The sequence below is a fragment of the Vitis vinifera genome, chromosome 19, assembly GCF_030704535.1.
Source record: "Vitis vinifera cultivar Pinot Noir 40024 chromosome 19, ASM3070453v1".
NCBI lineage: Eukaryota > Viridiplantae > Streptophyta > Magnoliopsida > Vitales > Vitaceae > Vitis > Vitis vinifera.
This window is the reverse complement of record NC_081823.1, coordinates 3,834,356-3,862,271: the sequence shown is the minus strand read 5'-3', so window position 1 is coordinate 3,862,271 and position 27,916 is coordinate 3,834,356. Positions and strand designations below refer to the sequence as shown.

At 31.5% G+C, this 27,916-nt stretch overlaps 1 protein-coding gene across 1 annotated transcript; it reads right to left on the bottom strand.

Annotated features, from left to right (window-relative positions):
• Positions 1 to 9,301: 9,301 nt before the first annotated feature.
• LOC100265816 (cyclic nucleotide-gated ion channel 4) lies at positions 9,302 to 22,002 on the bottom strand. Its single transcript, XM_003634641.4, has 7 exons — positions 20,994 to 22,002; positions 17,669 to 17,884; positions 12,111 to 12,424; positions 11,619 to 11,727; positions 11,283 to 11,519; positions 10,200 to 10,286; positions 9,302 to 10,119 (listed from the first exon to the last, which is right to left on the bottom strand). Exons 1-7 carry the CDS (start codon positions 21,633 to 21,635, stop codon positions 9,604 to 9,606), a joined length of 2,121 nt encoding a protein of 706 aa, XP_003634689.2. The 5' UTR covers positions 21,636 to 22,002; the 3' UTR covers positions 9,302 to 9,603.
• Positions 22,003 to 27,916: the final 5,914 nt, after the last annotated feature.

The following is a 27,916-nucleotide window of genomic DNA, read 5'->3' as shown; positions in this document are numbered from 1 at the left end:
TGGACCCATGCTATATATTATTTAGCCATGATTGAAAAGCTTAAGGTTAAAAGGATTTGGATGCACAACCCATAGCACTCATGGTGGAAGGGACAAACAACAATGGTATGTGGCCCTTACCTAGAAGTGTAAAACTTAAAAGTATTTTAGCCTATAATATATAGGATTCACACTCTAATATCTTCTCACTTGTAGATGGGAGAATTACGTGATAGGGTGGGCTATATGTGATAATTACTAGAAAGAGTCCGATATCTCAAGAATTTTTAGATGATAATTTTACCCTTAAATATATTTTCTATATTATCAATAAATGATTTTGAGATTATCGATAATGTAGGACTCATACATGATGATGGGTCCAGTCAATCAATAGTGCATATCTCTTGTCCCAAAAAATTGTTTTTCACTTTTAAACGATCAACCGCTTGTATAATAAAGTTTTACTTATAAAAGTTAATGATAAAAATAATTTTATTATTTACTTGAATGAACTTGGAAATGATAAGTCTAATTGAAAGTTAAAATTTTCATAAGAATAATATAATAAACTATGCATTATTAATCTAGTTTATTATTTTGTATTAATTATAAATTATTTTATATTATCACATCAATAAATTTGTAATTTTTTTACTCCTTTAGTAACATGGGGTAAAAAAAAAAAGATATATATGTTGTTTAAGAGAATCTAGTATAAAAAAAAAATTCAATATCTCGTAAATAAAAGTCATATTTTAAGGTTATTATATTGTTTTATATATGTAACATATAATTAAAAACTTTGTTAACATAATAGAATGAATAATTATTTTTCACGAACACTCATCAATTGAATAATATACAAATATTTAATTGAATAACACACAACCATTCATTGGGTAATAAAGCATGTGAAAAAATTAAACAAAAATAAATTAAATTATATTGTAATATATTGTAATGTTAGTGAATTTGTATTATAAGTATAATACATTTATGTCGTACTTATATTTCATTATAAAAGTAATAATTCTAAAAATGTCTATTCATACCCTATCGGTATTAACACATCATTATCATTCTATTAACATCATTCATCCAATGCATTGAAATTATTTAATAATTTTTGTATATATATATATATATATATATATAGATAAAACTATCAGTCTTGTGAATTCAAATTAGTATTTCATTTGTTTTTAGAAACAATTTATAATATAAGTATGTTATGAAATATGGTATAATTATACAATACTATCACTTTTATAAAAAAGTTTAAAATTTTCTCATTTATATTTTATTGTAAAGTGTTGTAATATAAGTGTATTTATATTGTAATTATAACATTTTTTTGTTGTATCTGTAATTTATAATAAAAGTAATAATCGTATAGATCATTTTTTGTACCTCATTCATATTCAACATATCATATGTGTTGGAAAAATTAGGCTAATCCAACTTATGGTAATCACCCTAAAAGGGGGGGGGGGGGGTGAATAGAATGATGGTCTTTTTTTTGCAAATTTAAACTATATGAATGTAAGAGACAATTATATGCAAGTATATAATAAACAATATAAAGATAATTGCATATACATTAAAAAAGTAGGGAAAAGAGAATGCAAACACAAGATTTTATAGTGGTTCGGCGCAACCCGGCCTACATCCACTCTCCTCTAACTTCAATCTCAAGCTTGAGGTTTCACTAATTCAAGGCTTCCAAACCAAGCCTTCAAGCAATACAATTGGATTATGGTTTCAATCCACCATCTTGGACTTTTGGCTCCAAGCACCATTTACAAACCTCAAGAGATATCTCACTCTTGAATGACCCCTCAAGTAATACCCCACACTTGAGAATTTTACTCTCAAAGATATATAAATAATTGATCTCACAAAATCCCAATGTAAAAACTTTAAGCTCAAATGATATAAGAAAACTAAGATTGAATGGTGCACTAAAGATATGCAAGTTTTAGAACAATGGTGCACTCAAAACACTCTTCCAATGCTCAAATATATTCAAGAAAGGTTTGAGAAGGTTAAACTTATGAAACAATGAAGATTTGAACTTTTTTATAGAAGAAAAAAGTCAAACTAGTCTTGGGGGTTCGACCAGTCGAGTTGGGGGTCGACCGGTTGACTAGCCGTTAGAGCATTAAATGCTTTGACAGGTTATCGTTACCTCGATCGGAAGTCGACCGGGAATGAGGGAACCTCAACTGGAAAGGGAAAGCTATTGAATGAGAGAGAGTGTTTTTTACACTCCTCGACCGGACCTCGACCGGACAAGGGGAACCGGTCGACCGGTACCTTAGGCGATCGAGCCGATTGGCCCAATGCCTCGACCAGTTCAACATTTTTTACCATGATAACCAGTTTTTTCAACTTAAAACCTTTTTAAACAAGTTTGAAAAACATTTTACACAAGGTTTTAATTTAAAACATGAAATCATTCAATTTAAAACAAAATACCTCTTAAATGATTTTGGTGCATAATTAAATAATGTAGTGCATGAAATATTCTAGTGCACCTACAACCTTATAAAGAAATCTTATGAAGCTTGGGTCTTGAAAAACACTTCTCTTCGAGGTCTTCTTCTTTTTCATGATTTCTCTTTTACTTGATTTGTCTTTGTGATTGCCACTTTGGAAATCGTCTTGCCTAATCACACTTGAAATATAATCATTAGTTCTAAACCTTGTTTTATTATCATCAAAACCGAAATTAACCAAACATTGGTTTCACAATATGTATTAACACCATCCACTCAATATATTGAGGAAAAAAAATTATATATGAAAATTAAATAGTGTACCTCCCTTGAATTTAATACAAAAACATAATTTATCAATTTAAAATTTAATATATATATATATATATATATATATATATATATATATATGAAAAAATCATCATTTTTATAATATAATTATGAAACTTTTTTTTCTTAATAAAATTTAAAATTAGAATAAAAATAAAAAATGCAAAAAAAAACACATTAAATGTTATTGTTAGGAATATTAGGCTAATCCAACCTAAGATAATCACCCTAGAGGGGGGGTGAATAAGGTGATGGTCTCTTTTCGCAAATTTAAACAAGTGAATGTAAGAGACAATTATATGCAAGTATATAATAAGCAATATATAGACAATTGCATATAAATTAAAGACTAGGGAAGAAAGAATGCAAACACAAGAGTTTATAATGGTTCGGCGCAACCCGACCTACATCCACTCTTCTCTAGCTTCAATCCCAAGCTTGAGGTTCCACTAATTCAAGGCTTCCAAACCAAGCCTTCAAGCAATACAATTGGATTATGATTCCAATTCACCCTCTTGGACTTTTAGCTCCAAGCACCTTTTACACTTCTCAAGAGATATCCCACTCTTGAACAACTTCCTCTCAAGGATTTACAAATAAAAGATCTCACAAAAATCCTAGTACAAGAACTTTAAACTCAAATGATACAAGAAAAACTAGGATTGAATGGTGCACTAAAGATATGCAAGTTTTGAAATAATGGTGCACTCAAAAATACTCTTTCAAGGCTCAAATATAATTAAGAAGGATTTTGAAATGTTAAGCTCTTTAAACAATGAAGATTTAAGCCTTTTTATAGAATAGAAAAGTCAAACTAGCTGTTTGGGGGTTTGTCCGATCGAGCTAGGGGTCGACCGGTTGACTAGCTGTTAGCATTTAATGTTTGGCAAGTGACCGTTAGGCCTCAACGGACCTCAATCGGACCTCAACTAGGAAAAGAAGGTCACTGGGAGAGAGATAAACTTTTTGGCCTCCCTCGACCGGTACTCGATCGGACGAGCACAACCGGTCGACCGGTTGAACCGGTTGAGCCATTTTTTGGCTCAACACCCAACCTTTTTCAACTTAAAACCTTTTAACACAAGTTTGAAAATTATTTAACACAAGGTTGTAGTTGAAAACATGAAATCATCCAATTTTAAAGATATTTAAAACAATATTACTCTTGGATGATTTTGGTGCATAAATAAATAATGAAATGTATGAAAGTCCTAGTGCACCAACAACCTTACAAAGAGATCTTATGAAGCTTGGGTCTTGAAAAACTCTTCTCTTTGAGACGGTCTTCTTCTTCATGATTTCTCCTTGGCTTGATTTGTCTTTGTGATTGCCACTTTGAAAATCGTCTTGCCTAATCATATTTGAAATATAATCATTAGTTCTAAACCTTATTTTGTTATCATCAAAATCAAGATTAACCAAACCTTGGTTTCATAGTTATTTTAGAAGTATTTTTTGTTTTAAATAGTAAATTTAAATAACAAATTATATTATTATTATTATATATAATAATGGTAAGGGTTAGACCTAAAATTGTGATTTAAAATTTGAACGTCAATAATTACAATAAATGTGAGGGTCATGCACCATAAATGTTCTAATAAAGCAAGTAAAGTTAAATGCTTTGAATTTTAAAAGCATTTAGTTGAAGGACATTTTTGGTATTTAAGCCTATTACTGTCCTTCTTAAGAATTATTAAAAGAGACCATACTTCCCAGTAATTATCAGATTTAGCCCACCTAATTTGTAATTCTCCCCTTGTAGATTATACCTATCATGGGAGGTAGAGACAATTTCAAGTACAAATAGATTAAAGCCTAAGAGATTAATTTAATGTATAATGTATATATCATGTTCTAATACTATCTTGTGACCTATGCCTATATTGGGAGACATAGACAATCTCATGTATAGACAAATACTTAAATAGATGGGGGACTTGAATTTGAGACCTCGATATGCTAAGTTAACTAAAGCTCTAATAGCATGTTGAATAATGTATATCACACTCTAACAAATTATATGTACTATAAATGAAGTTTTGGAAAGAACACGGAAGCAAATGACCAACATGTAAAAATTTGAAGTTCGATTATTAATTAACTAGAAATTTCGTACAAACAAAGAATTCATTTGTTGTTGTGGGACACATTAATAGTGAAAAATTCTTTGTAAAACAATATTAAACTATTGAAAGCTTCAATGTCATTGTTAATGTAAAAATATAAATATAAAAATAAATTTGTATATAAAAGTTACATAAGATTTTAACTTGGTTCGAGAAATAATCATTTCTATATTCATAGATATAAGAGAACATTCCACTATTTCATTCCCCAATCCTTGTGTAGACCCTCAATTTTGTCCCTTTAGCACATGTCTTTAAAATTCGTTTTCAATGCTCCACAATAGTTCCTTGGTGGCCCATGGCTACTCATACCACTTACCTTTTTCTGAGTCACCTCGGAGATTTTGGTTGAGGGATTATTTGATCCCTTATCGTGACCCTTGGCAGCCCTAACTTAGACTTAGGCTTTTCTTGTTTTTTTAGGATAGCTTTTAGATACACTTGGCCCATTAGGCACTACCCTAGGCCCACTTAGTCTCACCTTAGGCCCGTTTAGGCACACTAGGCCTACGAAGACTTTTATTTTATTTTATTTTATTTATTTATTTATTTATTTATTTTGTTTTTAATTTTAATTTTATGATTATCATTCACTTTTTATTGGTTATCTTCCTCTTATATTATTTTCCTTAACTTATTTATTTATTTATTATTTTTACCATTTTTTTAATTTATTTACTTATTTATCTATTCATGCAATTATTTAACTTCAAAAATTTCATGTTTTTGCAAGGAAACTTACCATTGGAGTTTAAGGAAGACGGGACTCTCCTTGGAAGGTTTTGGAGGGGAATTTTAAATTGGGAAGATTGCTTTTGATTGGAGGATTTAAAAAAAGAAGAGAAGAAGAAAGGGAGGAGGAGAATTTTCCTTTTTGGAAACAAATTTAGGTCTTGAGGGGTGATATATATAGGTGAGAAAAGGAAAAGAATAGGGGGATTTTTCTTGGGGGGCAGAGCACACGGAATTTTGGAAAAAAGCAAGGGACTTCGAACGGAGATCGGGCTGTCATTTAATCATCAAGAGAGGATTTTCTCTTTCACTTCAAAGGTTAGTTTTCTATATAGTACTTTTATTTAGCCTAGATTTTATTTTTTTTATTTTTTTTATTTTTTTATTTTATTTTATTTTATTTTATTTTATTTTTTTTTATTTTTTTTATTTTTTATTTTTTTTGGAAATTTTAGTTTTTGATTAATTCTTTGTGTTAAAGTTTATATTATTTTCTTTTTAAATCCCCAATTAGTTTAATTCTAATCTATCTTTTAGTTTAAGTTTGTTAATAATTTTAATTCTTAAGTTTAAATAATCATATTGAATAAAGTTTGTATTTTTAATCCCAATTAGTTTGATTTCAATTCGTTTTTAATTTAAATGCATTAGTTGATCTTAATTCTTTGTTTTAAATAATCACGTTAAATAAAGTTTGTATTTTTAATCCCAATTAATTTGATTTCAATTCGTTTTTTAGTTTAAATGTATTTTGTTGATCTTAATTCTTTAGTTTAAATAATCATATCGAATAAAGTTTGTATTTTTAATCCCAATTAGTTTGATTTTAATTTTTTTTTTAGTTTAAATGTATTTTGTTGATCTTAATTCTTGACTTTAAATAATCACGTTAAATAAAGTTTATGTTTTTAATCTCAATTCGTTTTTAGTTTAAATACATTTTATTGATCTTAATTCTTAAGTTTAAGTAATCATATCGAATAAAGTTTGTATTTTTAATCCCAATTAGTTTGATTTTAACTTGTTTTTTAGTTTAAATGTATTTTGTTGATTTTAATTCTTAAGTTTAAATAATTGTATTGAATAAAGTTTGTATTTTTAATCCCAATTAGTTTGATTTCAATTCATTTTTTATTTAAATGCATTAGTTGATCTTAATTCTTTGTTTTAAATAATCACGTTAAATAAAGCTTGTATTTTTAATCCCAATTAATTTGATTTCAATTCGTTTTTTAGTTTAAATATATTTTGTTGATCTTAATTCTTGACTTTTAATAATCAAGTTAAATAAAGTTTGTGTTTTTAATCTCAATTAGTTTGATTTCAATTCGTTTTTAGTTTAAATACATTTTGTTGATCTTAATTCTTAAGTTTAAATAATCATATCGAATAAATTTTGTATTTTTAATCCCAATTAATTTGATTTTAATTTGTTTTTAGTTTAAATGTATTTTGTTGATTTTAATTCTTTACTTTAAATAATCATGTTAAATAAAGTTTGTGTTTTTAATCTCAATTAGTTTGATTTCAATTCGTTTTTAGTTTAAATGCATTAGTTGATCTTAATTCTTAAGTTTAAATAATTATGTCAGATAAAGTTCATGTTTTTAATCCCAAAATAGTTTATTTTTAATTTATTTGTTAGTTTAAATATGTATGTGATTTTAATTTATTAGTTTAAATAATCATGTTAGATAAAGTTTATATTTTTTTAATTCTAAATTAGTTCAGTTTTAACCTATCTTTTAGTTTAAGTATATTTGTGATTTTAATTCATTAGTTTAAATAATCTTGTTAGATAAAGTTCATATTTGAAATTCCGATTTAGTTTAGCTTTTATTTATTTTTAATTTGGATGTGTTTGTAATTGTAATTTAGTAGTTTAATTAATCTTATTAAATAAAGTTCATGTTTTTAATTACAATTTAATTTAGTTTTAATTTGTTCTTCACTTGTATGTGTTTGTGATTTGAATACATTAGTTTAATTAATCCCGTTAGATAAAGTTTAATCTTGATTTAATTTATTTTTTTAGTCTAGAGGCATTTATGTGTTTAGTTAATCTTATGTTAATTATGGATTGTTATTCTCAATTTATGCGCTTCTTGAATCCTTGTTGCTAATTCTTGATGGATATTTCATTAGCTTATTTGATCTAAATATTAATAATTTATTGCTTTGATAGTTTCCTTTTTGTTCAAAGGCCATTGGAAAATCATGAAGATCGGCCTCTACCATCACCATTATCATTTTTGTTAATTACTAAAAATATTTTACTTTGAGGTTTCATTTTTGTTTTGTTGGGTATTTTATTTCTTATATTTTATTTTTTCCAAATTAACTCCTTTTATTTTAAAATAAAATACTTTTCTCAAAAAAATCATTTTAAAAATCTATTTCAAAAACTCATTTAGAATCCTCAGGATCAAAATCTTTTTTTTCTTTTTTTAAAAAATAATATGCAACCATATCTTGTTCGGTTTGCATCCTTCTCGGTTTTCAACAAAAATTTTGGTTTTGAACAAAAACACGAATCAAAGCTTGTGGTCCCAAATAATGGGATGATTCTGGGCTAAATTCGTGTATATCAATTGGGGAATTGGTGAAACCCCTACATAAGAAAATCTTTTCAAAAATTATTTTTGTTGTCATTTTTGTCACTTGTTGAAATTATGTCTATCTTTTTTAGGAATTGTGTACAAGATGTGTGTGATAATTAATGTTTTCATATACTTTGACAATTTTTGTTATGCTAATTAGATAACAAGCATGCTAGGGTTTCTTTATTTTATTATTATCTAATCCCTCATGTCTTATGGGAGCGCATTGTAAGTTATTTATGCTATCCAGGTACGCCCCCCCTATCGCCTACTTTCTAAATTTTGTAAACAATCGTGTCACTATGAAGTATGCATATGTTTGATAATCCTTAGGTGTTTAGATGTATGTTTGATTCACTATGATTAAATACATGTTGTGTGTTATACTTCTATACTAACTCTGATGTTTTATGATAGCGCTTGAGAAGCGGTCCGGGTACGCATCCTAACCTTTCTTTTATGGCAATTTGATCTTGTTTAGCATGCAAATCTTTTGAAATCACCTAGCCTACTTAGGTATCCATAATTAACCGATTAATTGTCATATTCCCCTTAACTTAATTAGTAGAGACCTCTTTAGGGCTTAGAGGGGTGCTACCTCCTAGAGGTACCTTCCCAATAAGTAACCTGATCCCCGGACCAAGACTTGGGTTTTCAAAGACACGTTTTTCCAAAAATTATGGAGTCATTTTTTTAGGGTTTTATTTCTTGTTTTATTTCCCCTTAAAAAAAAAAAATAATAAGTGGCGACTCCAACTTTTTTTTCAAAAATCAATTTTTCACAAATAAAAAGCGAGTCTCGCCGATCGAGTGGGGGTGCACGTGAAAAATGCGGGTCCACACCTTGTATCTACGTCTTAACTAAATCCGAGTCTTTGCTCCATGAGATGAACGTCTTCCATTCTTCTATACATTTTTAGCTGTTCGATATGAGCCTTTTTAGGTATCAACCAGTAGAGTTCACTATAGAAATTTTGACATGACTAAATGGAGATTAATTGACCGAATTTCCATGATAAAAAAGGATGAGTTGGGAGGAGAAGTGACGACTTTCCTTAATAACACTGTCCAATAGACAGAATTTACAAGGTGGAAATCGAAGATCACATCCCACGGGCAGACACTACAAAAGTGACATGAGTTGCAGACCATTGTACAACGATTGTTTTTATTAACAGGCCTGCCATTATAACCAAGAACCCGATGGTTCCCTTTACAAAATTGAGCTGTGAAATAAGCAATGAAAGAACATGCCTAGCTTGAACATTTTTCACAGTACTTACAATTTTGTAGACAAAAGTTCACTGATCCACTCAGTTTTTTTTATCGACTTCAGAAGTCGAAATCATCTTGATTTGGCTTTGGTGAAGTTAACATGGCTGTATAAAGCCGGAGTCTGTCCTCCCCTAGCGAAGAGCACCGTGATACGGGTCTTCTTGGCCGGATAAATGACAATGAAGTGAGTGTCAACCGGTGTTTGTACCTCCTCCAAGCCAACTGAATGGCCACAGCTGCCCAAGTCCTCCACCCAGGCGAGTAGTATCTCGCACTTCTCTTGACTCTTTCCTTCACAAATGTGTATCTAAAATGTTGTGTGACATACTTCACGTCGTCAGCTTCTAGCCCAAATGCTTCAGTGGTTTCAAGGGTGATTAGGGTTGATGAAGATGGGGGTAGCCTTTCAATGAAGGGTCTTCTAAGGCACCATGACAAGAGCTCGTCCCCACTGAAGTTTCCAGGGCCTAACATGCAACAACTTTTCACACCATCTCGGAGTACTTGACTGCTCTGGAGATGACCCCTTACTACAAACAGCATTCTCTGGACTGGGTCACCCTCTCTTGTTATCTACATAAAAAAATTCTGACTCAATTCTAATCCAAAATTTGCAATAAAATTCCCAATGAATGTTCAAAGTCAGGACTCACTACTTCCCCCTTAGTGAATATGAGGGACTTCACACGATCGCATATGTTCTCCAGGACTAGATCATCCATGTGTTGAAACAATGGCACCTGAAATTTGAAACCAAAAAATTCAGTCTTGTTCGTGCTTAGTCTAATACTTTTACTGCCAATAGATGAGATTTTCAAAATTTCAAGTTCTATAAATGTGTATTTAGGTTAGTGTCACACGGTAGATTCGCTTTATACATATAGAGTAGCACTGCAACTTGAGCGGATTGGTCAGCTTGACAACTAACCTAAACCCAACCTAAATTAAAAAACAATGAACCGAACTCAACCCAACTCAACCTTTAAGCCGAGGTATTTAATCCAAACCTTTACCCAACCTCATTTCTCTAAACTCGAATTGAATTCACGTTGGGGGAATTGAGTAATTCAAAATTCATTCATGATATTTCTATAAAAAACTTTTTTATATATATTTATATGAAAATTTAAATATTAAATAGGACAAAATTTTAAATTGTATTTTTTTTTTAAATGATATAATATAGTTTTGATAATTTTTATTAAAAAATATTAAAAAAAATATTATTATTGTTATTATTATTATATAGGATAATATGTATTATAAATATTATAAAAAAATTAAATTGGGTTTGGGTTGTCCTAACCTTGGTTCGAGCGTGATCCAAATTGAATTCCAGTTGAAAAAAATCTAACGAAGTACAACCTAACCAAACTCGTCCAAACATCAAATTGGGTTCGGCTCTATTAAACCAAACTCCAGCCCAAGTTGCACTGCTGATATAGAGTGAAGCCCAAATACAAATGGGCAGCGCAAGGACACACTGGTGAGAGCACAAGGCTGGCCCCAGTGGCTGCCTTTTAAAACCTTATTGGGTCAATTTCAATTATGGGGTTTGGGGATTTGACCGTCTTAAACAGCAAAATGGAGATCTTTAAAGCAAGAAAGCAGAAGGGAAGAGACAGAAGGAAGAAAACAAAAGGTGTGGTAGGAAAGGAAAACAGATGCATAATATGTGGAGACTGGAGAGACATCTTTTTTCTGCTTTTTTTAGTGGAGAAATGATATGGGCGTACCTGTCTCACCAAGTCCAGACAGAGATGGTACTTGATGTCCCTCCTGAGGCCCTCGGGGAGGTTCTTCGTCATCTGGCATTCATCAACGCCACGCATCGCTGCCCACTTTTGCCTCTCATAATTACGCACTCTCTGCCTGAAACCCAAAGGCAATTTCCTCCTCCTCATCCACCACTCTATGTTCCTCATTTTTAATTGCATTGTTTGTTTCTTTGATGTGGTCGCATGCAAGAACACCTGTTTGACCCCCATAAACAAAATTTGCAGATAAATTGTAAAGGCCCCATTTCCACATTTCCACATTTTTTGCTTCAGAAGATCAAATGAGTTCAGTACCTTAATATTTCCAATCAACATAGTGACCAGAATGAGTCCACTGGTGAGAACAATAATATTGAATATGACTTCCAACCATTCTGTGGTGCTCTCCAAGTTTCCGAAAGTACTGGTCATCACAAATAAATGGAGTTAGTACCAAGAAGAAATGCACACCCGACATGGAACTTCAGTGAGATGGAGAGCAAGTATGAAGAGGCTAATCATTGTTCACATCCCCAGAAAAAAAAAGTTTGAAAGATGAATTGCGTGAAACATGTGGATCCAAATCAAAGTTCTAACAAGGTAGTTGAGAGTCATGATGATTAAAACAGTTAAAGTGGGAATTCACATGGAGTGATCAGTGGAAATAGAAACTATGCCTCATTTTCTCACTACACAAACTTTTAGTCCTTTCAGCGTACATATCAGTGGAGCAATAATCGGATGGAACACCTCTTTTAACTTTAGACTTTTAGCAGCATAAAGAAGAAAAGTGAAAAGAGAGCAAACCTTAGTGTCATTAGGCCCCAGAAAAGTGGAAACAGAATCTTTTCCAAGCGATTATCGTTGGTAACAAGCTGAATTGTCCATCTATAACCTCCATATTCAAAATTATCAGCACTGTCCAGGCAAGTAGACCGCGCGTGCTTGTTGTTTGCCCATGCAAGTCTTGCTCTATCTTTCAACAGGCTAGTTGTTCCATAGTAGATAGGATTTTTACAAGCAAGTGTTTTTGTGCTACAATAATTTGCCACTGCACATTCCTCTTTCAGGCATTTTGCAGCTCTCTGCAGGCCTAACAAGTACCAACATGCTCCTGCTGCCTGCAGACATTCGGTTTTACCACATGCTTGAGTTTATATAAACTTCTCGATTTGCCGTTTATTCTTACTAAACTCAAACAAGACTAGAAAGTTGATAAAAATTAGGTTTCAACGTATGTACAAACATGCTTTACAATACTAAATGGTATTTCACCGGAATCTACCTTAATCCAACTTTGGATTTGAAGTGGCTAATCTAAATTTGCTTTTCCAGGTACGAATAGGGTTAAAGCTAAAATTAAGACCGCTCTTCCTGACAGGGACTAGCTCATGATCGGGCAACCGCACTTGAACCAGGTCCCGCCCTTGGGACCCACCCGGATCAGTCGCAGCCCCAGTGACACCAAAAGAAAGAGTAAGCGCCGAACATAACGGCTAATTCCGTGTAGTGAAGAAACGGTCACTTTCTGTCTAACAATTATTCAAAAACCGTAGTACATGCTGTTCTAGAGAATTCAAAGAATCAGAGATAGGTCACCTTCCTCTTCACAGAAACCCAACAAAAGAGAAGTTAATTTCAAGGTAATTTAATAGCTGTCTTGACAGACTTCCTGACTCCACATTTCCCGTGTGGATTAATTTGATCCTTGATGATGAGTTTTCAGAAAGTAACTTTCACATTGCTCTTTCACGGATTTAGATTTCCATTTTCCACCCTTTCTCACCAACTAATTAGAAAGTTTCCCTGCACAAGATTCTTTCACCTAGGCATATGAACGGACTAGGAATTTCTTTTGGATATTTAGTTCACACCCACACTTATATATAATTCTATTGATAATCCTATTGATTAACCTAATTATAATTTTAAACTACTTAACTCATATTTGACTCACTTTAATTTTTTTAAATACATAAATTAATGAGTCATAAACATGTTTAATTGAAATATTAACCATATAGATTTATACAAAAAATAATTATTAAATTAAAGAACCTAATTATTAATCAAGTTAAATGAGTTATACAATGTGTTACATGTTTAATAATTATGTATTATTCAGATTTATGTTTTTGACACAATTACTATTCATATTAGGTTTGGTTTGATTTATATAGTAGAATACTTGGGTTTCGACATGACATGAACATAATCTACCAATACGAATTACCACTTCTATTATATATGCTTTTAGACATATTTTTATTCCAGTAAGAACAATGCATATGTTATTTCCATACTACACTGTATGTATTAGTACTTGATCTCATTGGTTAGCTTTGATTTTGTTATTCTATAATTGATGGTTGGATGATCTTCCATTCATTTATATTTTTTTTCATCTTCTATGTAATTTAAATATCCTTGAGTTTTATTTACTTAATTTATAATGCACTTACTGGGAGGATATCTTCTCCCTACTTCCTAGTAGTAATTTAGTTTTATTATCATAAAAGAGGGAAAGATATTTAGTCCAAATATTCTCCTAATCGAATTTTGATAATTATATAAAACAAGGTTACTTACTAATGATGTAAATCAAGTTAAATTTTTCTGGCTTATTTATGAAATATCACTACCATGAATAGTTAGAACTATTGAAGACTTAAAGTGATCTAGGAAAAACTATAAGATGGTGTTTGTTAGTACATTTAAGTGTAAACTGTTTATCATGCACTTTAAAGATTTATTTTCATCATCTCTTTAACTTAAAACAATCATTTTTATCAAAGAAATGGATGGATTCTTGTTTTCTATTAAAGCCCTAAACTAAATTCTTTTCAAATAGATCCTAAAAGATTTTGAGAAAGCTTACCTAAGTTGCTAAAAGCTTCAAACCTCAAAGCGGGCTTTTTAAACACTTTACAATGCAACTTGTCTAGGTGCCAAGGAATCGATTGAACTGGTTGGGCTCGATCAATCAAAGGGCACTTTGTGCACCCTTGATATCTAGTAGCTATGGTATAACCAATTGAGGCACAACCTCAATCGATTGAGGGTTAGTCAAGCTAGTTGCCTCAATGATTAAGGCTTAGTCAAGCTAGTTGCCTCAATGATTAAGGCTTTGAGTCCCAATGGTGAATTGTAGAGCAATAAATGTTTAACTACTAATGAATCGATCAAACTAATTGCTCAATCGATTAAGGGCTTTCTATGACTTTGGGGTCCCTAAGATAGAAACATATAAATCAAAGTGTTTTAGAATATTTATTGATAAGAGAATAATTACTTTCAATTAGAAAAACATTCTTTCTCAATATTGATTTCTCACTTATAAATATTTTTGTGCACCTTCAAATCCACCCCAGTTTACCTTATATTGTAAGTTTGACTTATTACTAGGTTTGAAGTTCTTTAATTCTTATTTCCTTACTCCTTGTGAGAGAAAAGTTTCAAGTAGGTTAAGTACTTAAAGAGTTTATGAATGTTTATTAGAATCTTATAATCCAAGTATAAAAAGTTTAAAGTCTTTAACTATAAAATTGTTGAAGATGGTGAACCCCTCAACTAGAAGTTGAAAAGAGCGGACGTACGATAGGTTGTCAAACCACTGTAATAAAGTTTATATTTATTTTTTCTTAATTTCTTTTTTTATACTTGTTTTAGTCTTGATTTCTTTTTCTTTTTTTCTTTTTTCTTTTTTTTATTAATTGATTATTCTAAAAAAGTTTTTAACACCCAATTCACCCTTCCTCAAACTGATTTTATAATCTACTTAGTCATCTATCACAAGCATATATCATTATAAAGATAAATACTCTATAAATAGTATTTTACATCTAAATTTACCTTTTTCTAGGTTCAAGTAGGACTCAAGTTAGGTTGGAGTGGGTTGAATTGCATTCAAAATAGTTGGATTAGTCAAGCCATATACATCAAATTCTAATGGAATAAAGTTAAATTGGGTTGAACTTACCTATAATGATTTTTTTATTTGTATCAAAATTCAAATATATAATAAACACAACCATCCACTTTTTCTTTAAAAATAATTAAAAGTTCACATAAAATAAATAATAAAAATATTAATGTCATGTTTGGATCATTTGCTGAGAAGCTAAAATTTTTTTTAATGAAGACCTACATGATCTTCATTTAGAACTCTCATGGTCTGAACCCTTCCTCTAAACTTAATCAAAGTACTACAATGATCTCTCAAGCTCAGTGTCAGTCAGATGGTAGATTGGGTGGGACCAACTCGGATACCTCACAGCCCTAATGACACCAAAAGAAAGGGTAAGTGCCGAACATAATGGCTAATGCCGCGGAGAGAGGAAACAGTGACTCTTTCCCCAGGACAATTATTTGAACATACACCCTCACAGAATTCAAAGATGGGTCACCTTCTTCCACAGAAACCCAACAGGGAAAAAAAAAAAGTTAATTTCGAGGTAATTAATGGCTATCTTTAACAATTCTGGACAAACTTCCAGACTCCACATTTCACGTGTGGATTACTATTTACTCCTTGATGATGAGGTTTCAGAAAATTACTTTCACACTGCTCCTTTCATCGAGGAAAGAAAGATTTGGGCTCAGTTTAGCAGCTGTTAACAATTCTTGACAAACTGCTAGACTGCAGATCTGACGTGGGGATTACTCTTTGATGATGGGTTTTCCGAAATTAACTCTCACACTCCTCCTTTCACCAAGAAACGAAATTAAAAATAAAATATTAAATATAAAACTTATTTTTAAAACATTAAAAAACATGTTTAAAACATTTTACACTTTTCAATAAACTTTTGTTTTATAAAATATCACAAAATATTTTTAAAAAATCGTTTTTTAAAACTGTTTTAAGAAAACAATTACCAATTCCAATCTTGGTTTTCTATTTTCCACCCTTATAGACCATCTAATTAGAAAACTTCTCTACATATGATTCACGATTGACCCTTTTGATGATATGGATGGATAAGAATATCTCTAACCCTTTTGATGAAATGATGGGTCGAGAATATCTCTTTTTTGTATCTTCTTTTCATGCAATGATCTTTTCTTTTATTTTATTTATTTTATTTTTTGGGTTAATCAACCTTTTCTATATTGAAAGACGCCTAAGGTCACATGTGATGATCAAAGAACTCTAGCTCAACCTAAAGTACATTTTGTGGTGAAATTTCATATCAAGATTAATATTAGATAAGGCAACATAATGCTCTTATCATAAAGTTGTATATCAAATAAGGTGTAAAGCATGTTATGTCTTCACACGTGTATGTTTAGACAATATTTTTCAAAATATTTTAGTAGTATACCTAAAGAAATTTCTTATAGTATTTTAATGTTTATAACCAACGAATTTAATATAACGTTTAATATTAGATGAAATAATATAATATTCTTATTATAAGGTTTTATATTAAAGAAGTGTTACCCATGCAAATTATATTCGTTCGAGTGAGAATTAAGGTTTAATTTTTTTTCTTTTATTTTTTGGATGGATGATAGGTGTCCATATTTCTCTATATAGTAAAGAAAAAAATTGACAGCAAAAAATTATAAAACAAAACATCTATAAATTTTATTAAAATAAGAACAATAATAATCTTTAAATGCAAAGTTTATAACATCCCTAAAAAAACTTAATCGTAAACACATTTTCTAATTAAGCAATCTGTTATTTAATAAAATCATAGGATTTCAATCTCTAAGTTCAAGAATTCAAGGTTCTTAACATCTTTAAAGTCATACACTCTCCAATTATTATTAATATATTATTCGTATATCTATTTCTAACTATTTCTATGGTTTCATTAGTCTCTAATAACCTATCTTAAGACACTTTTATTTTTTACTTTTAAACCATCAAATTATCAATGAAAAAAATTTAACGGTTGAGAGAGTCAGTCTAGAACATTTTAGGGTATGATTTGGACATATATCCTAATCCTAATTACTCATCATTTATTGAATGGTATCAAAAAGATATTTTGGATGTCTTAGGATGAAAGCATATAAAAGAAAATTCGAAACTAAAACCTTCAACGTCAAGTTGATTGCAATGCAACAAAATACTATTCATTTGTTGATATAATTATTCAACGCTACGTGATTCATCATTTCATAGTTGTGTCATGTACTACCACCAACCAAGGACAAAAGGTAATATTTTAAAGCACTAAAAAGGCTTCCTAGAGGGTGCCAGGGAACCCAAAGAAAAGAGAATAAAAGAAAAGAAAAACTGCATGATAATAAACAATATATTCAACATAATGGGGGGGGTCCATTTCTCAAGGCCTTTTAGTGTAAGGAAATATAGTGTAGGGGACATGAAGATGATGGGAAGAACGACTTACATGGGAGGCGACAAAGTAGGCAATCATGTTGAGGACGATTCCCCACCAAATGGTGCCGAATATGTAGCCCGAAACGTTTTGCATTCGGAGTAGTAGGCAGACTGAGTGGTAGATTTTGGGGAGGTATTGGAAGAGAAATATGATCAAGAGCACTGTCATCACTGTTGTTGTTAAGCCTCTCTCCAACAAGGAGGGAATTGCCACCCACAGTACAATCTGCAACAGTGCATCATCTCTTTTTTAAGTGTTTAGATTCCCTAATTTGCCCTTAAGCTTAAATTATAGTATAAACCCTAATCATACATCAACTCGATAGAGAAATAAATACCTATTAGGTTTTATAATTTCAACTTTCTTTCAAGTTTAGAACCCATTTGAAAGTGATTTTGGTTAACTAGATCTTTTATTAGTAACACTTTTATTGAAAACGTTTTTAAAAATGATTGTTTAAAGGGTATCTGAAAAATCAATTGATTGACTTAATATGATCTAATAACTTAATTTAAGTTATTAAATATATCAAGTATTTTAGTAAAATAACTTAATATTATAATTTAAAACTAAAAATGATTTTGATAAATTAATTTAATGACTTAATAATATAAGGATAATTTAACTTAAATTATCAAATAATAAATATTAATTTTATCAAATATCCTCTTAAAATACTAGAATATAAGGATAAAAATATGTTTGATGGGTCAAAGAATTAAAAGTCTAAATTATTAAAGAACAATGGATAAACAATGCATATGAAATAGACATGAGCTGAAATCCCACTAATATATATCTTGTAATCCATGTTAGGGTCAATTAAGAAACTTCCCAAATGTTCGAAACTTTTTTGACTCTTCAAGTCTAGTAACACTAGAATGCAAGAAACATGTAATCCGTACAACATAATTGAACTAAGTGGTCCATAGTTGCACTCATGGGTGTCATGATGTGATTTTTTTCCATATTTTAGACTCTGATTTTTTCTCACATAATTGATGGGGGCTCATGCATTTTCCTTTTCTTGTTTAAACATTGGACCCCCCCACTAATTTTTATGGAAATCTGTAGTGCCCAAATGAAGAACAACCTCAATTATCCAAGCCATTTTTGGGCATATCTCTAGGTTCTTGGTTCTAGTTTCTACGTGACCAAAAAGTAGGTGCACTAGATTGCCCAACAATTAATACCGTGCCTCAATCTATACCCACCCACCAAAAAAGTCATGTAACATTTTTTTTTTTAAATTTTGTTGAAATAAAGAATTAATTAATATCAGAAAAGCATATTCCTAGGCATTTAACAGGTCCAAAAGTTGGTGCCAATATTTTTGATAACCATCCTATTCCACCAACCAAACAAGGTTTTGGCAAGTTTATTTTTTTAACTAAGAAAGCTTGTCACAAACTCATATATAGAAACAATTCATGATTAGGGGCTGAATCATTAGGGTTGGGGCACATGACTTTAGAAAAAAAAAATTGAAATAAAATCTCACAAACAAAAGGAGTCTAACCACTTGCTATATTAAGCTAGACTTTAAATCATGTTGATTTTGTCTTAATGAAATAAATATAGCACTCTTTATTCCTAACTAGAGTATATTTCAAGCTTTAATACTAAAAGGGTTTTAGTTTTTTTAACTTTTGATTGAAAGTAATTTGTTCTCGAACTTTAAATGACTTGTTTTTATATTTTTTTTATGACTTATTATAAATTTTTATTGAATTTGAAAAGGATAAAATATTTAGTATTTTGTAAATGAAAAAAAAAAAGTAACATGTTAATTTTTATTTACTTTTTAAAATTTAATAAAAATAAAATATATATAAAAACAAACCATCTAATACTTAACATTATTAAGTACTATTTAGTTTTAATTTATATTTAGAATTAAGTAAAAAAAAAATACAAACAAACACCACCAAACTCTAGATTTTATTCCCACTAAAATAAATAACTACATAAAATAATGTTCTCATGCTTCATTTTATTACTAGAAATACAAAAAATAAAATAAAATAAAATAAAATTAAAATTATTCATAAATTTATGCATAATCTAGTTTGTTAGGTAAAATAAATTAAATGAATTTAAATTAGCATATAAAAATAATTATTAACTATAAATTTTTATTTTTCTACTTTTTTTTGCATTTTCCCTTTCATCTTTGTTTGATCTCTGATAAAAATGAAGGTAGATTTTCATGTTACAAAAAGTATGAAACATGGATATCCTTGTTATATACAAACAGTATCAAAATTAAGAAGCCAGGAACTACTTTCCCTACTTTACATAGGTTATAGAACTAGTTTTTTTTTTTTCACTAATTTTTTTTTTAAAATTTAAGAATAAAGTAATAGAGACTTTACTATTAGTTAAGCTGATTCTATTTTTACATCTTCTGTCTTCTCATAATGGTATATGCTATGTTACAAATAATTGTACTCACTTTTTCTACATGAATTAAAAAATATCTCAAACAATTTTTTATCTCACTCTCTAATATTAAATAAATAAATGGATATTTAATTGTAATAATGATATGCAGTGAGATTACTAAGATACTATGAGTCTAACTTTAATACTTAAGACTTCAGATGTTTATTTCTAACTTTCTACTTAATGCTATTTATGTTATATTTAAAGTTAAACTAAATTAAATTTTATGTAGATTTAAGTGAAAAATAATAACACTACCTAAATCAAAAGGTATTTGGACATAATATTGGTCATGAGCCAAGCAAAAATATTGGTCCCCTCTTACATCTTTGCATTAAGTTAGGTCTTTTTCTTGGCCCCCTTCACACCTATTCTTATTAAATATGAAAGACATACAACAAATTCATCATTTTATGCAAATATTTCAAAATATTTTCCACCATATAAAAGAAAATAAAAAATGATAGGATTTGAGTTCTCCTTTTGAGATCTTTGACATTGAACCAGTACCCTGTGTGTTGTATGAAAGAGACACCCAGTGATGAGTTAAGGGCCTTAAGGCCATAGAAAACCTAGCTTTATTGTGTAATTTATATTCCCATTTTACCCTTTTCCAAAGATGAAGAAAGGACATAGTTACATCACATGGGTTCTCACTGCATGCAACAAACTACTGGTGTGACTTGCACTTGTCATCTGCAGCACCAAGACGCTAGTGTACAAAATCAAAACCATAATGAAAATTTTCATCAAAATTAATGGCTGCCACTCTTTTTTCTGTGATCATAATAGCGTTAAAAAAAATGGGGTCGATGATGATAGTGATGATGATAGTGATGATAGTGATGATAGTGGTGATAGGGGTGACAATGGTGGGTGAAACTCTCACCTGGGGTAGAGGGAGGATGACGAACAGGTCGAAGAAGAAGCCCTTTTTCGCCTTCAAGTACCGGAGGGCCACCGTGCTAGCGCTGGCGTCGTGCAGCCGGCTCCCTTCTTCGCCGACCACGTGGAACGTCCGCTTCGCCATCTTGAGCTGCAGCCACATGTTCCAGAGGTGCAAGGCGTCCGTCATACACCGGAGGGCGGTCACGGTGATGGCGAACCACCCGTCCACGAAGAGACACATACAGGTACTGTTTATGGAGAGGACGTAGAAGAAGAGTGGGTCGACGAAGAGGCCTGTGGCGCAGACCAGGAGAAAAACCCTGTTCCATTCCTGGACCCATTTGGCTCTGGGGTCCAACACCCGGCTCAGACATTTTGGTTTTAGACCAGAACTGCACCTCCCATACAACGGTTCACGATCTCTGCACTCCTCCTCCTCGTCTTCTTCCTCTTCCTCCTCGTCTTCTTCCTCATCCGAGACACCATAGCTTCGGGAAGAATATGAAATTTCTCGCTCACTTGCCATTTCCGCAGAGAGAGAGAGAGAGAAAGAGAGAGGGAGCAAGCAAGCAAGCCTAGCTCTAGTCTCTGTAGGAGAATATATGCACAGATTTTGAGAGGTTAGGATTGAAACATAGCTCATAAAAGGTTCAATAATTGGAGAGCTGTAACTAGGATGGGGTTGTGGGGGGAGTACTAGATACAGACAAATTCTTTGAATTCTCCGCTCTACCCTTGCCCGTTGATCCACCCTGGCTCCAAGAAGGACAACGCTGGTATAGGCTCTAAGTTCAGTGAATTTATGGTAGGAAAAGGTAAGAATAATTAAAACCCAACAAAATATTTTTTATTTCAATCAATTCAACTATTACATTTTTGTACAATTCAACAGGAGTGGACAGAACCATGAGTCAGATCAGTTCAAGAGTAGGTCCATATTTTAAATCTACTTTTGTTTCAAACGCAATGATTTAAAATATAGAATAAGCAAGCCAAAAGAAAATTTTCTTTTAAATGGTATTATAATTGCATCGATGCTGGTCCTAATGGGAATATGTGGGTTGGTGGTTCGACAAATACTGCTAAGCTATAGTTTTGAAATTTTGAATTGATTAAAAGACCTATGCCCATAAAGGTGACAGGTGGTCACGAGAAAAAAAAAGTGTGGATATTAGAGATTTTTTTACCTATGGTTGTTGCCTTTTACCCTTTATCTTTTCACCCTTGGCGTCACCATTTGGTAGCAATTCCTAGGTAGAAGGTCGCACAAGGGAAGAGTCTCTTTCGTTTGAGAGCCCATTTAGATGGTGCCTTGGACGATGTGGGTCACCCCATGTCTTAATATTGGTAATAACTAATAACCCATAAATTTACTCATCATCAAACCCCCTCTTAATCATTTCCCAAAAAATAAAAACATGAAAATTGTAATAGAAGAAGTGACCATTTTTAAAGTATAATATCCTCAACTTGGTAAAAGAATACATTTATATATAGATGGCTCAAACATACTACTATTTCTTAGAAGACTTTTTCCATGGATGACTATAAGATCTTTTCTCCATGTCACTAGCTAGCATTTGGGGATTATCTGGAGACATGACTAATGACCAATGCCCACAAAGGGTAGTTTGGGAAGGTAGGGAGGAAGAAGACAGAAGATGGAGGGAGATAGTAGGAGAGAGAAAGGAAGAGGCAGAAAGGATGGAAATATGTAGGGCATACAAGGGAAGGTGGGCTGTGGGCATATGGAGATGGGTGTCTGTATACACATATAAGTTTGAACTACACAGGTTCCATGCAGCTTCCCATTTTTGTTTTCTTGTTCATCAATAATATCTCTACAAAAGAATGACTGGTGAAGAGCCGTTGCCCACTTCAACACTTCTCCACGTTCACATCTTCCTCTGAAAACAACATCACCATATATAGACCCCATCAGTAGTCCCTTTTTTTTTATCTTTCTTTTTTTTTCTATTTACTTATGTGGGAATATATATAATAACTTCATCACTACTCATGTGTCGTTGTTATCTTTGCCCAAAATATTGATATGGGCTGGTAATTTCAAATCTTTTGACAGATGAGCTCAAAAGGTATGATAGTTGGTCCTTGTCATTTTGCAGTAATTGATCACTTAAGGCTGTCTTCTTCTCACTTTTCCTTACTATGTTGGTGTATATATGGTGGGTTGCAACTTGCAACTTGCATGTGAGGAACGTTCCGCATTTTTTTGGCCTTGTAGTAATTATTATTTTAAAATTAGTTCCTCCTACTAAATGTCTGTCTGGAAAGGACACGTAAGAGGGCTATCGTGGTGCAATTTCATAGTTTCCCAATAAAATTTCCCATCCAAATTTGACATTTTTTCAATGAAATTGATAGATTCGTCTGGTTTCAGGTAGGCACATGTTTGTGTCTAAACTATATTGATCCAATCTTTTGGAGAATTAGTGAAAACTTTGAAAGATTTTTTCTTTTTAAATATAACAACTCTCCTTTTTTGGTTAAATTTAAAGAGCGTTATAAATTTTATATATATATATATAAAATTTATTCGGACATTTATAACTTATAAATTTGTTTCATATTAAAAATACGTTTAATAGTAATTTTAGGAAATATTTTTATAACTTTTGTAACGCTCTAAAATTTTTATCTTATAAATATTAGAAAGATGAAAAATAGTTCCTAAGATCACTATTAAAAGTATTCTAAATATGTTCATAAAAAATCATTCTATATCCACATATTTTAAAATAAAATGGAGATATTAAATTCAACCATACTCCTATGTATGGCAATTTGTAGTGTTTGTGTTACATCAAAATTTAGGCATTTTACTATATAAATCTAAATATTATCTAATTATTAAATAAGTAATACATTATGTAACTCATTTAATAATTAGGTTTTTATATTTAACAATTAAGTTAAAGTAGAATATGCTTATAATTCAATTAATCTATTTATTTAAAACAAATTAAATAAATAAAATATGGATTTAATAATTTAAAATTATAACTACATTGATGAGTAAAATTTTAAAATAAGTAAATTCAAATCAAATTCATATTATACGATTGATCAGTCCAAAAAAATCACATATTATTTAAACACACTACATAGGTTCATATAAATTTAATCCAAATTCAACTATACCCAGTGATGGGTTTGAATCATTCTGATAGGACTCTCTTTCCTTCATCCTTTTCTAGTAATTTTAATTTCTTTGTAGCCAAAGAGAAAAAAGGCCATAACATGCCATCATAAAAAGTGGCACCGTCCAATCAGACAATTGTGACCAGCGGATGGTACCTGGCCGTGTAGTATAATCACTAATCACTGATTAGGGTGCAGGGCCACGCTCAGCCACTAATCATGGCAACTTAAGCAACCGTTGCTTGACAGCATGATGTGCACCCTTCTCACTATTTGTCATTTAGTTTAAAAGAAAAAGGAAAAAGACAAAAAAATAAAATAAAAAATTGAAAATAAAAGGGAAAGGAAGTGGAAAAAAAAAAAAGAATTAGAGTTAAATTCCATGTTGTAGAGATGTAAAAATACGTGTACAATCTTATCCTTTCATATTTTCTTTTTTATTTAAAATATAAAAAAAAAATTAATTCCCAAACTCTTTTATTATTTTATATAAAATAATTTCTCACTTAAGTTAAAAGAAAACTTGTATAAGAAGCAATATTTTTCTAACTTCCGTATCATTAGATGTCTAAATCAAATCAAAACCCATCCCCGATCTCAAACCTTGTAGGGAGTAGGGAATAGGCAAGGCAGTCCAACTCATATGCTAGGAGGTAGAGAATAAATCCAAAGAAACTTGTGTTATGAGATTAAATTAAATTAAACTACATTATCAGGGCAAAAAGCTCAGCCTTTCAGGAACCAGCTGCAAATTTGTATACAATCCTACTGGAATATTCTGGAAATACTGCAGTATTGATGCAGTGATACAACAATCGTCGTTGTCATGATGTTGCCCTCTCTAATCATCACGCAGCTGTGGTCCATGCTAGCTCGGGCGGTTCAGGCATTAGCCCCCACCAGTGTGTCTCGGCACATCCTAATATACTCGTGACAGTCCCACGACGAATAAGAGTGTGTGATTGGTCATGGGGCGCCTCTTCATTTCATCATGGAGTATATTATTTGATGTACCTTTTGGCAAGCAGGACAGACTAGAGTACTGCTACATGTTTTTGGGCCCGGCAGAGATTTCAACAAAAGAAAGTGATCGATGATCAACACGGTCCGAATTACGTTGAATTGTAAAACTTAAATCAGTTTTATTACACTCTATAAAGAATGTTGAGGTTCGAACTATCTATCCGATCAACTTGCAAGGGTTTAATGGATAGTGCTCAGATAAATAATCTTTTATTTAGTAAATGATGAATTTGTTTTTATTATATTTTCAAGTATTTTACTATTTAGAGTTTCATTTTTATTTTTATTTTTATTTTAAAAAAAAAAAGTGGCAATTACTAGACCGGGGTTCGAGCTTGGTGGCCTTTAGGCTCTGCTTTCATCACAACCAGCTGAAATGGCCGAGAGTGGATGGCATGCTATTAAATCCCATAAGGCTAGTTCTGATTAGTTGGGGTTGGGTGTGCAATCCTGTTTGGCTATCTAGAATCCCTTTTTTCCTTTTTTCATTCTACTTTGTGGGCAGTTTGGTTACGAGGGGTTTGGCTTATTCGTATCGCTATTAGGCCAATCACAAGAATTCTCAGCATGAGAAGAAGAATGGAACGGCCATCATTCCAGTGTGCAGTGTTCGACCACATTCAACTCAGAAAAAGCTGTGTTTGCTCTCACTTGCTTTCCTACTATCCAAACGGTCCTTCCAAGGAAAGCTGTCAGCATAATCCAAACACCCTGAGGAATAAAACAAAACCCAGAAAGGATTAGTAAATTTGCCATCATTTTACTCTTTCCATTCAGTGGAGAAGAAATTAACTTTTTTTGTTTCCTGAGGATGGGGTTTTCCCATAGTGTGATCAATCTACCTCACCAGTCAAATGATTTTCCCCTCTCGTCAAACAAAAATACAACTAGCTATGATTCAAGGCCATCCCCCTTTGGTTGAACTTGAGCTTCCATTTAAAAATGTGGAAAATGCTTTTCTTAATTCTCACAGACGAGACAATAGAACAAGGTCCCAAGGATCATGATTAATTAAGAACTAACAGGTGGTGTAATCATCACTTGGATGTGATGTATATGCTAGCTGTACATCCAATTAGGCAAATCAAGTTTGGACATGATCCCCATTACAAATTATTGACTTTCTGGTCAGCGAAAAAGGTAAATAAAGTCAGATAGAATTTAAACCATGTCTGTATGATTAAGAAGATTTTACTTCGTATATAGTATTAAAAACTAAATCCTTCAAATATCGACAGAATCAAAACTTCTTTCTAAGGTATGAGATGAGGTGTTTATTCGAGGGGTGGGGTAAATTTTATTAATGGTGTATATGTCAATTCAAGAGCAAATGAATTAAAGGACAAGTTAGAGTATTAGGGTTGCAATCAAATTAAGAGAAGACAAAGGCATATTTTGAAATCAAAGTGGAATGATTTAATGGAATTGGATTGAAATCATGATAGTTGTTGAGAAAATGTAGACGTGTTTTATGTAGATTTAATTAAATGGTTTATGATTTTTCAATTTGCTTTTCACAAATAAGGATGACAATTGATGAATTGAAGACATATCGTCCCCATCCCAATTTGTCAATATTCAAAATAATTCTTATCTCAACAGGGTGTGGTAGGACATGTGTACAAATTTCTCATTATTCTTCTACCTCTTGTTTATTTTTTATTTTTTATTTTTTTTGCAAAACTTTTTTTTCAAAAATTTTTAATTACATTAAATATATATTTTATAAATAATTAAGATGTTATTATATATATATATAATTGAGGTGAGGCAGGTGAGATAAGATAATACTTAAATCGGTCTTAAATTTAAAAATATATATTTTAAATCTACCTTTAATCTGTTTGGGTTTTGTTTCCTCATCGGCTTGACTACTTTAAGTTTATTTGGAAAGCTTTTTCAATTTTAATTGAAAAAACCTTTATAATATTGTTTTTGTCCTTTTATATATAAATATAAAATTCTAAAATATCGGCACTAGATCCAACCCACAAAAGTTATTTATCTATTGTTTTATTTGCAAATTTTCTCCATTTGAAGTGTCTACATTCCTCCCTAATAATTCTACACTTTGAATATTATCTAAAGGTGTTTGATAAACACGGTAAATGACTGAAATCCTCCTTACCGGATGAGGAGATAACTCTTCATTATATACACGGTAATTACAGTTGTAAACTCCTACATAATAGGAAAGAATCAAATACAAATATTGAGCATATCCCTACAGCTATACAAGAGGATATTATGCTAACAGAAAAGGAATGCAGCACGTATCATGGAGAATTTGATTCTCCCTTATCACCCCCCTGCAAGGTGAGCGTGGTAGAAGGGAGAACGCTGAGCTTGCTTCAAAAGATATAGAACTGTGGCTTGGTAACTCCTTTGGTCAGTGAATCAGCAAGCTGTAGATGGGAAGGAACAAAATCAATTTTCAAAGTGCCTTTATCAACAAGTTCACAAACAAAATGGTAGTCGATTGCAATATGTTTGGATCGAGGACGAGTAATCGGATTGACTGCCATAAAAATTGTACTTTGATTGTCACAAAGAATTTTAGGTGGCATTGAGAGTGTAACATGAAGGTCCCGAAGCAACTGAATAATCCATGCAATATCAGCAGTAGCAACAGCTAAGGAGCGATACTCGGCTTCTGCACTTGAACGAGAGACAGTGCTTTGTTTCTTAGAAGACCAAGAGATTAAATTAGCTCCAAAAAAGATAGCATAGCCGGTAGTA

Excerpts from the sequence above, each read along its gene's own strand:
- LOC100265816 (XM_003634641.4), bottom strand. The coding sequence starts at position 21,635 with ATGAGCTATGTTTCAATCCTAACCTCTCAAAATCTGTGCATATATTCT. Across the intron at positions 17,885-20,993 it reads TCATCCTCCCTCTACCCCAG|ATTGTACTGTGGGTGGCAAT; the intron begins GTGAGAGTTTCA and ends GCACTGTTGCAG. Across the intron at positions 10,120-10,199 it reads TATTCACTAAGGGGGAAGTA|ATAACAAGAGAGGGTGACCC; the intron begins GTGAGTCCTGAC and ends TTTTTTATGTAG.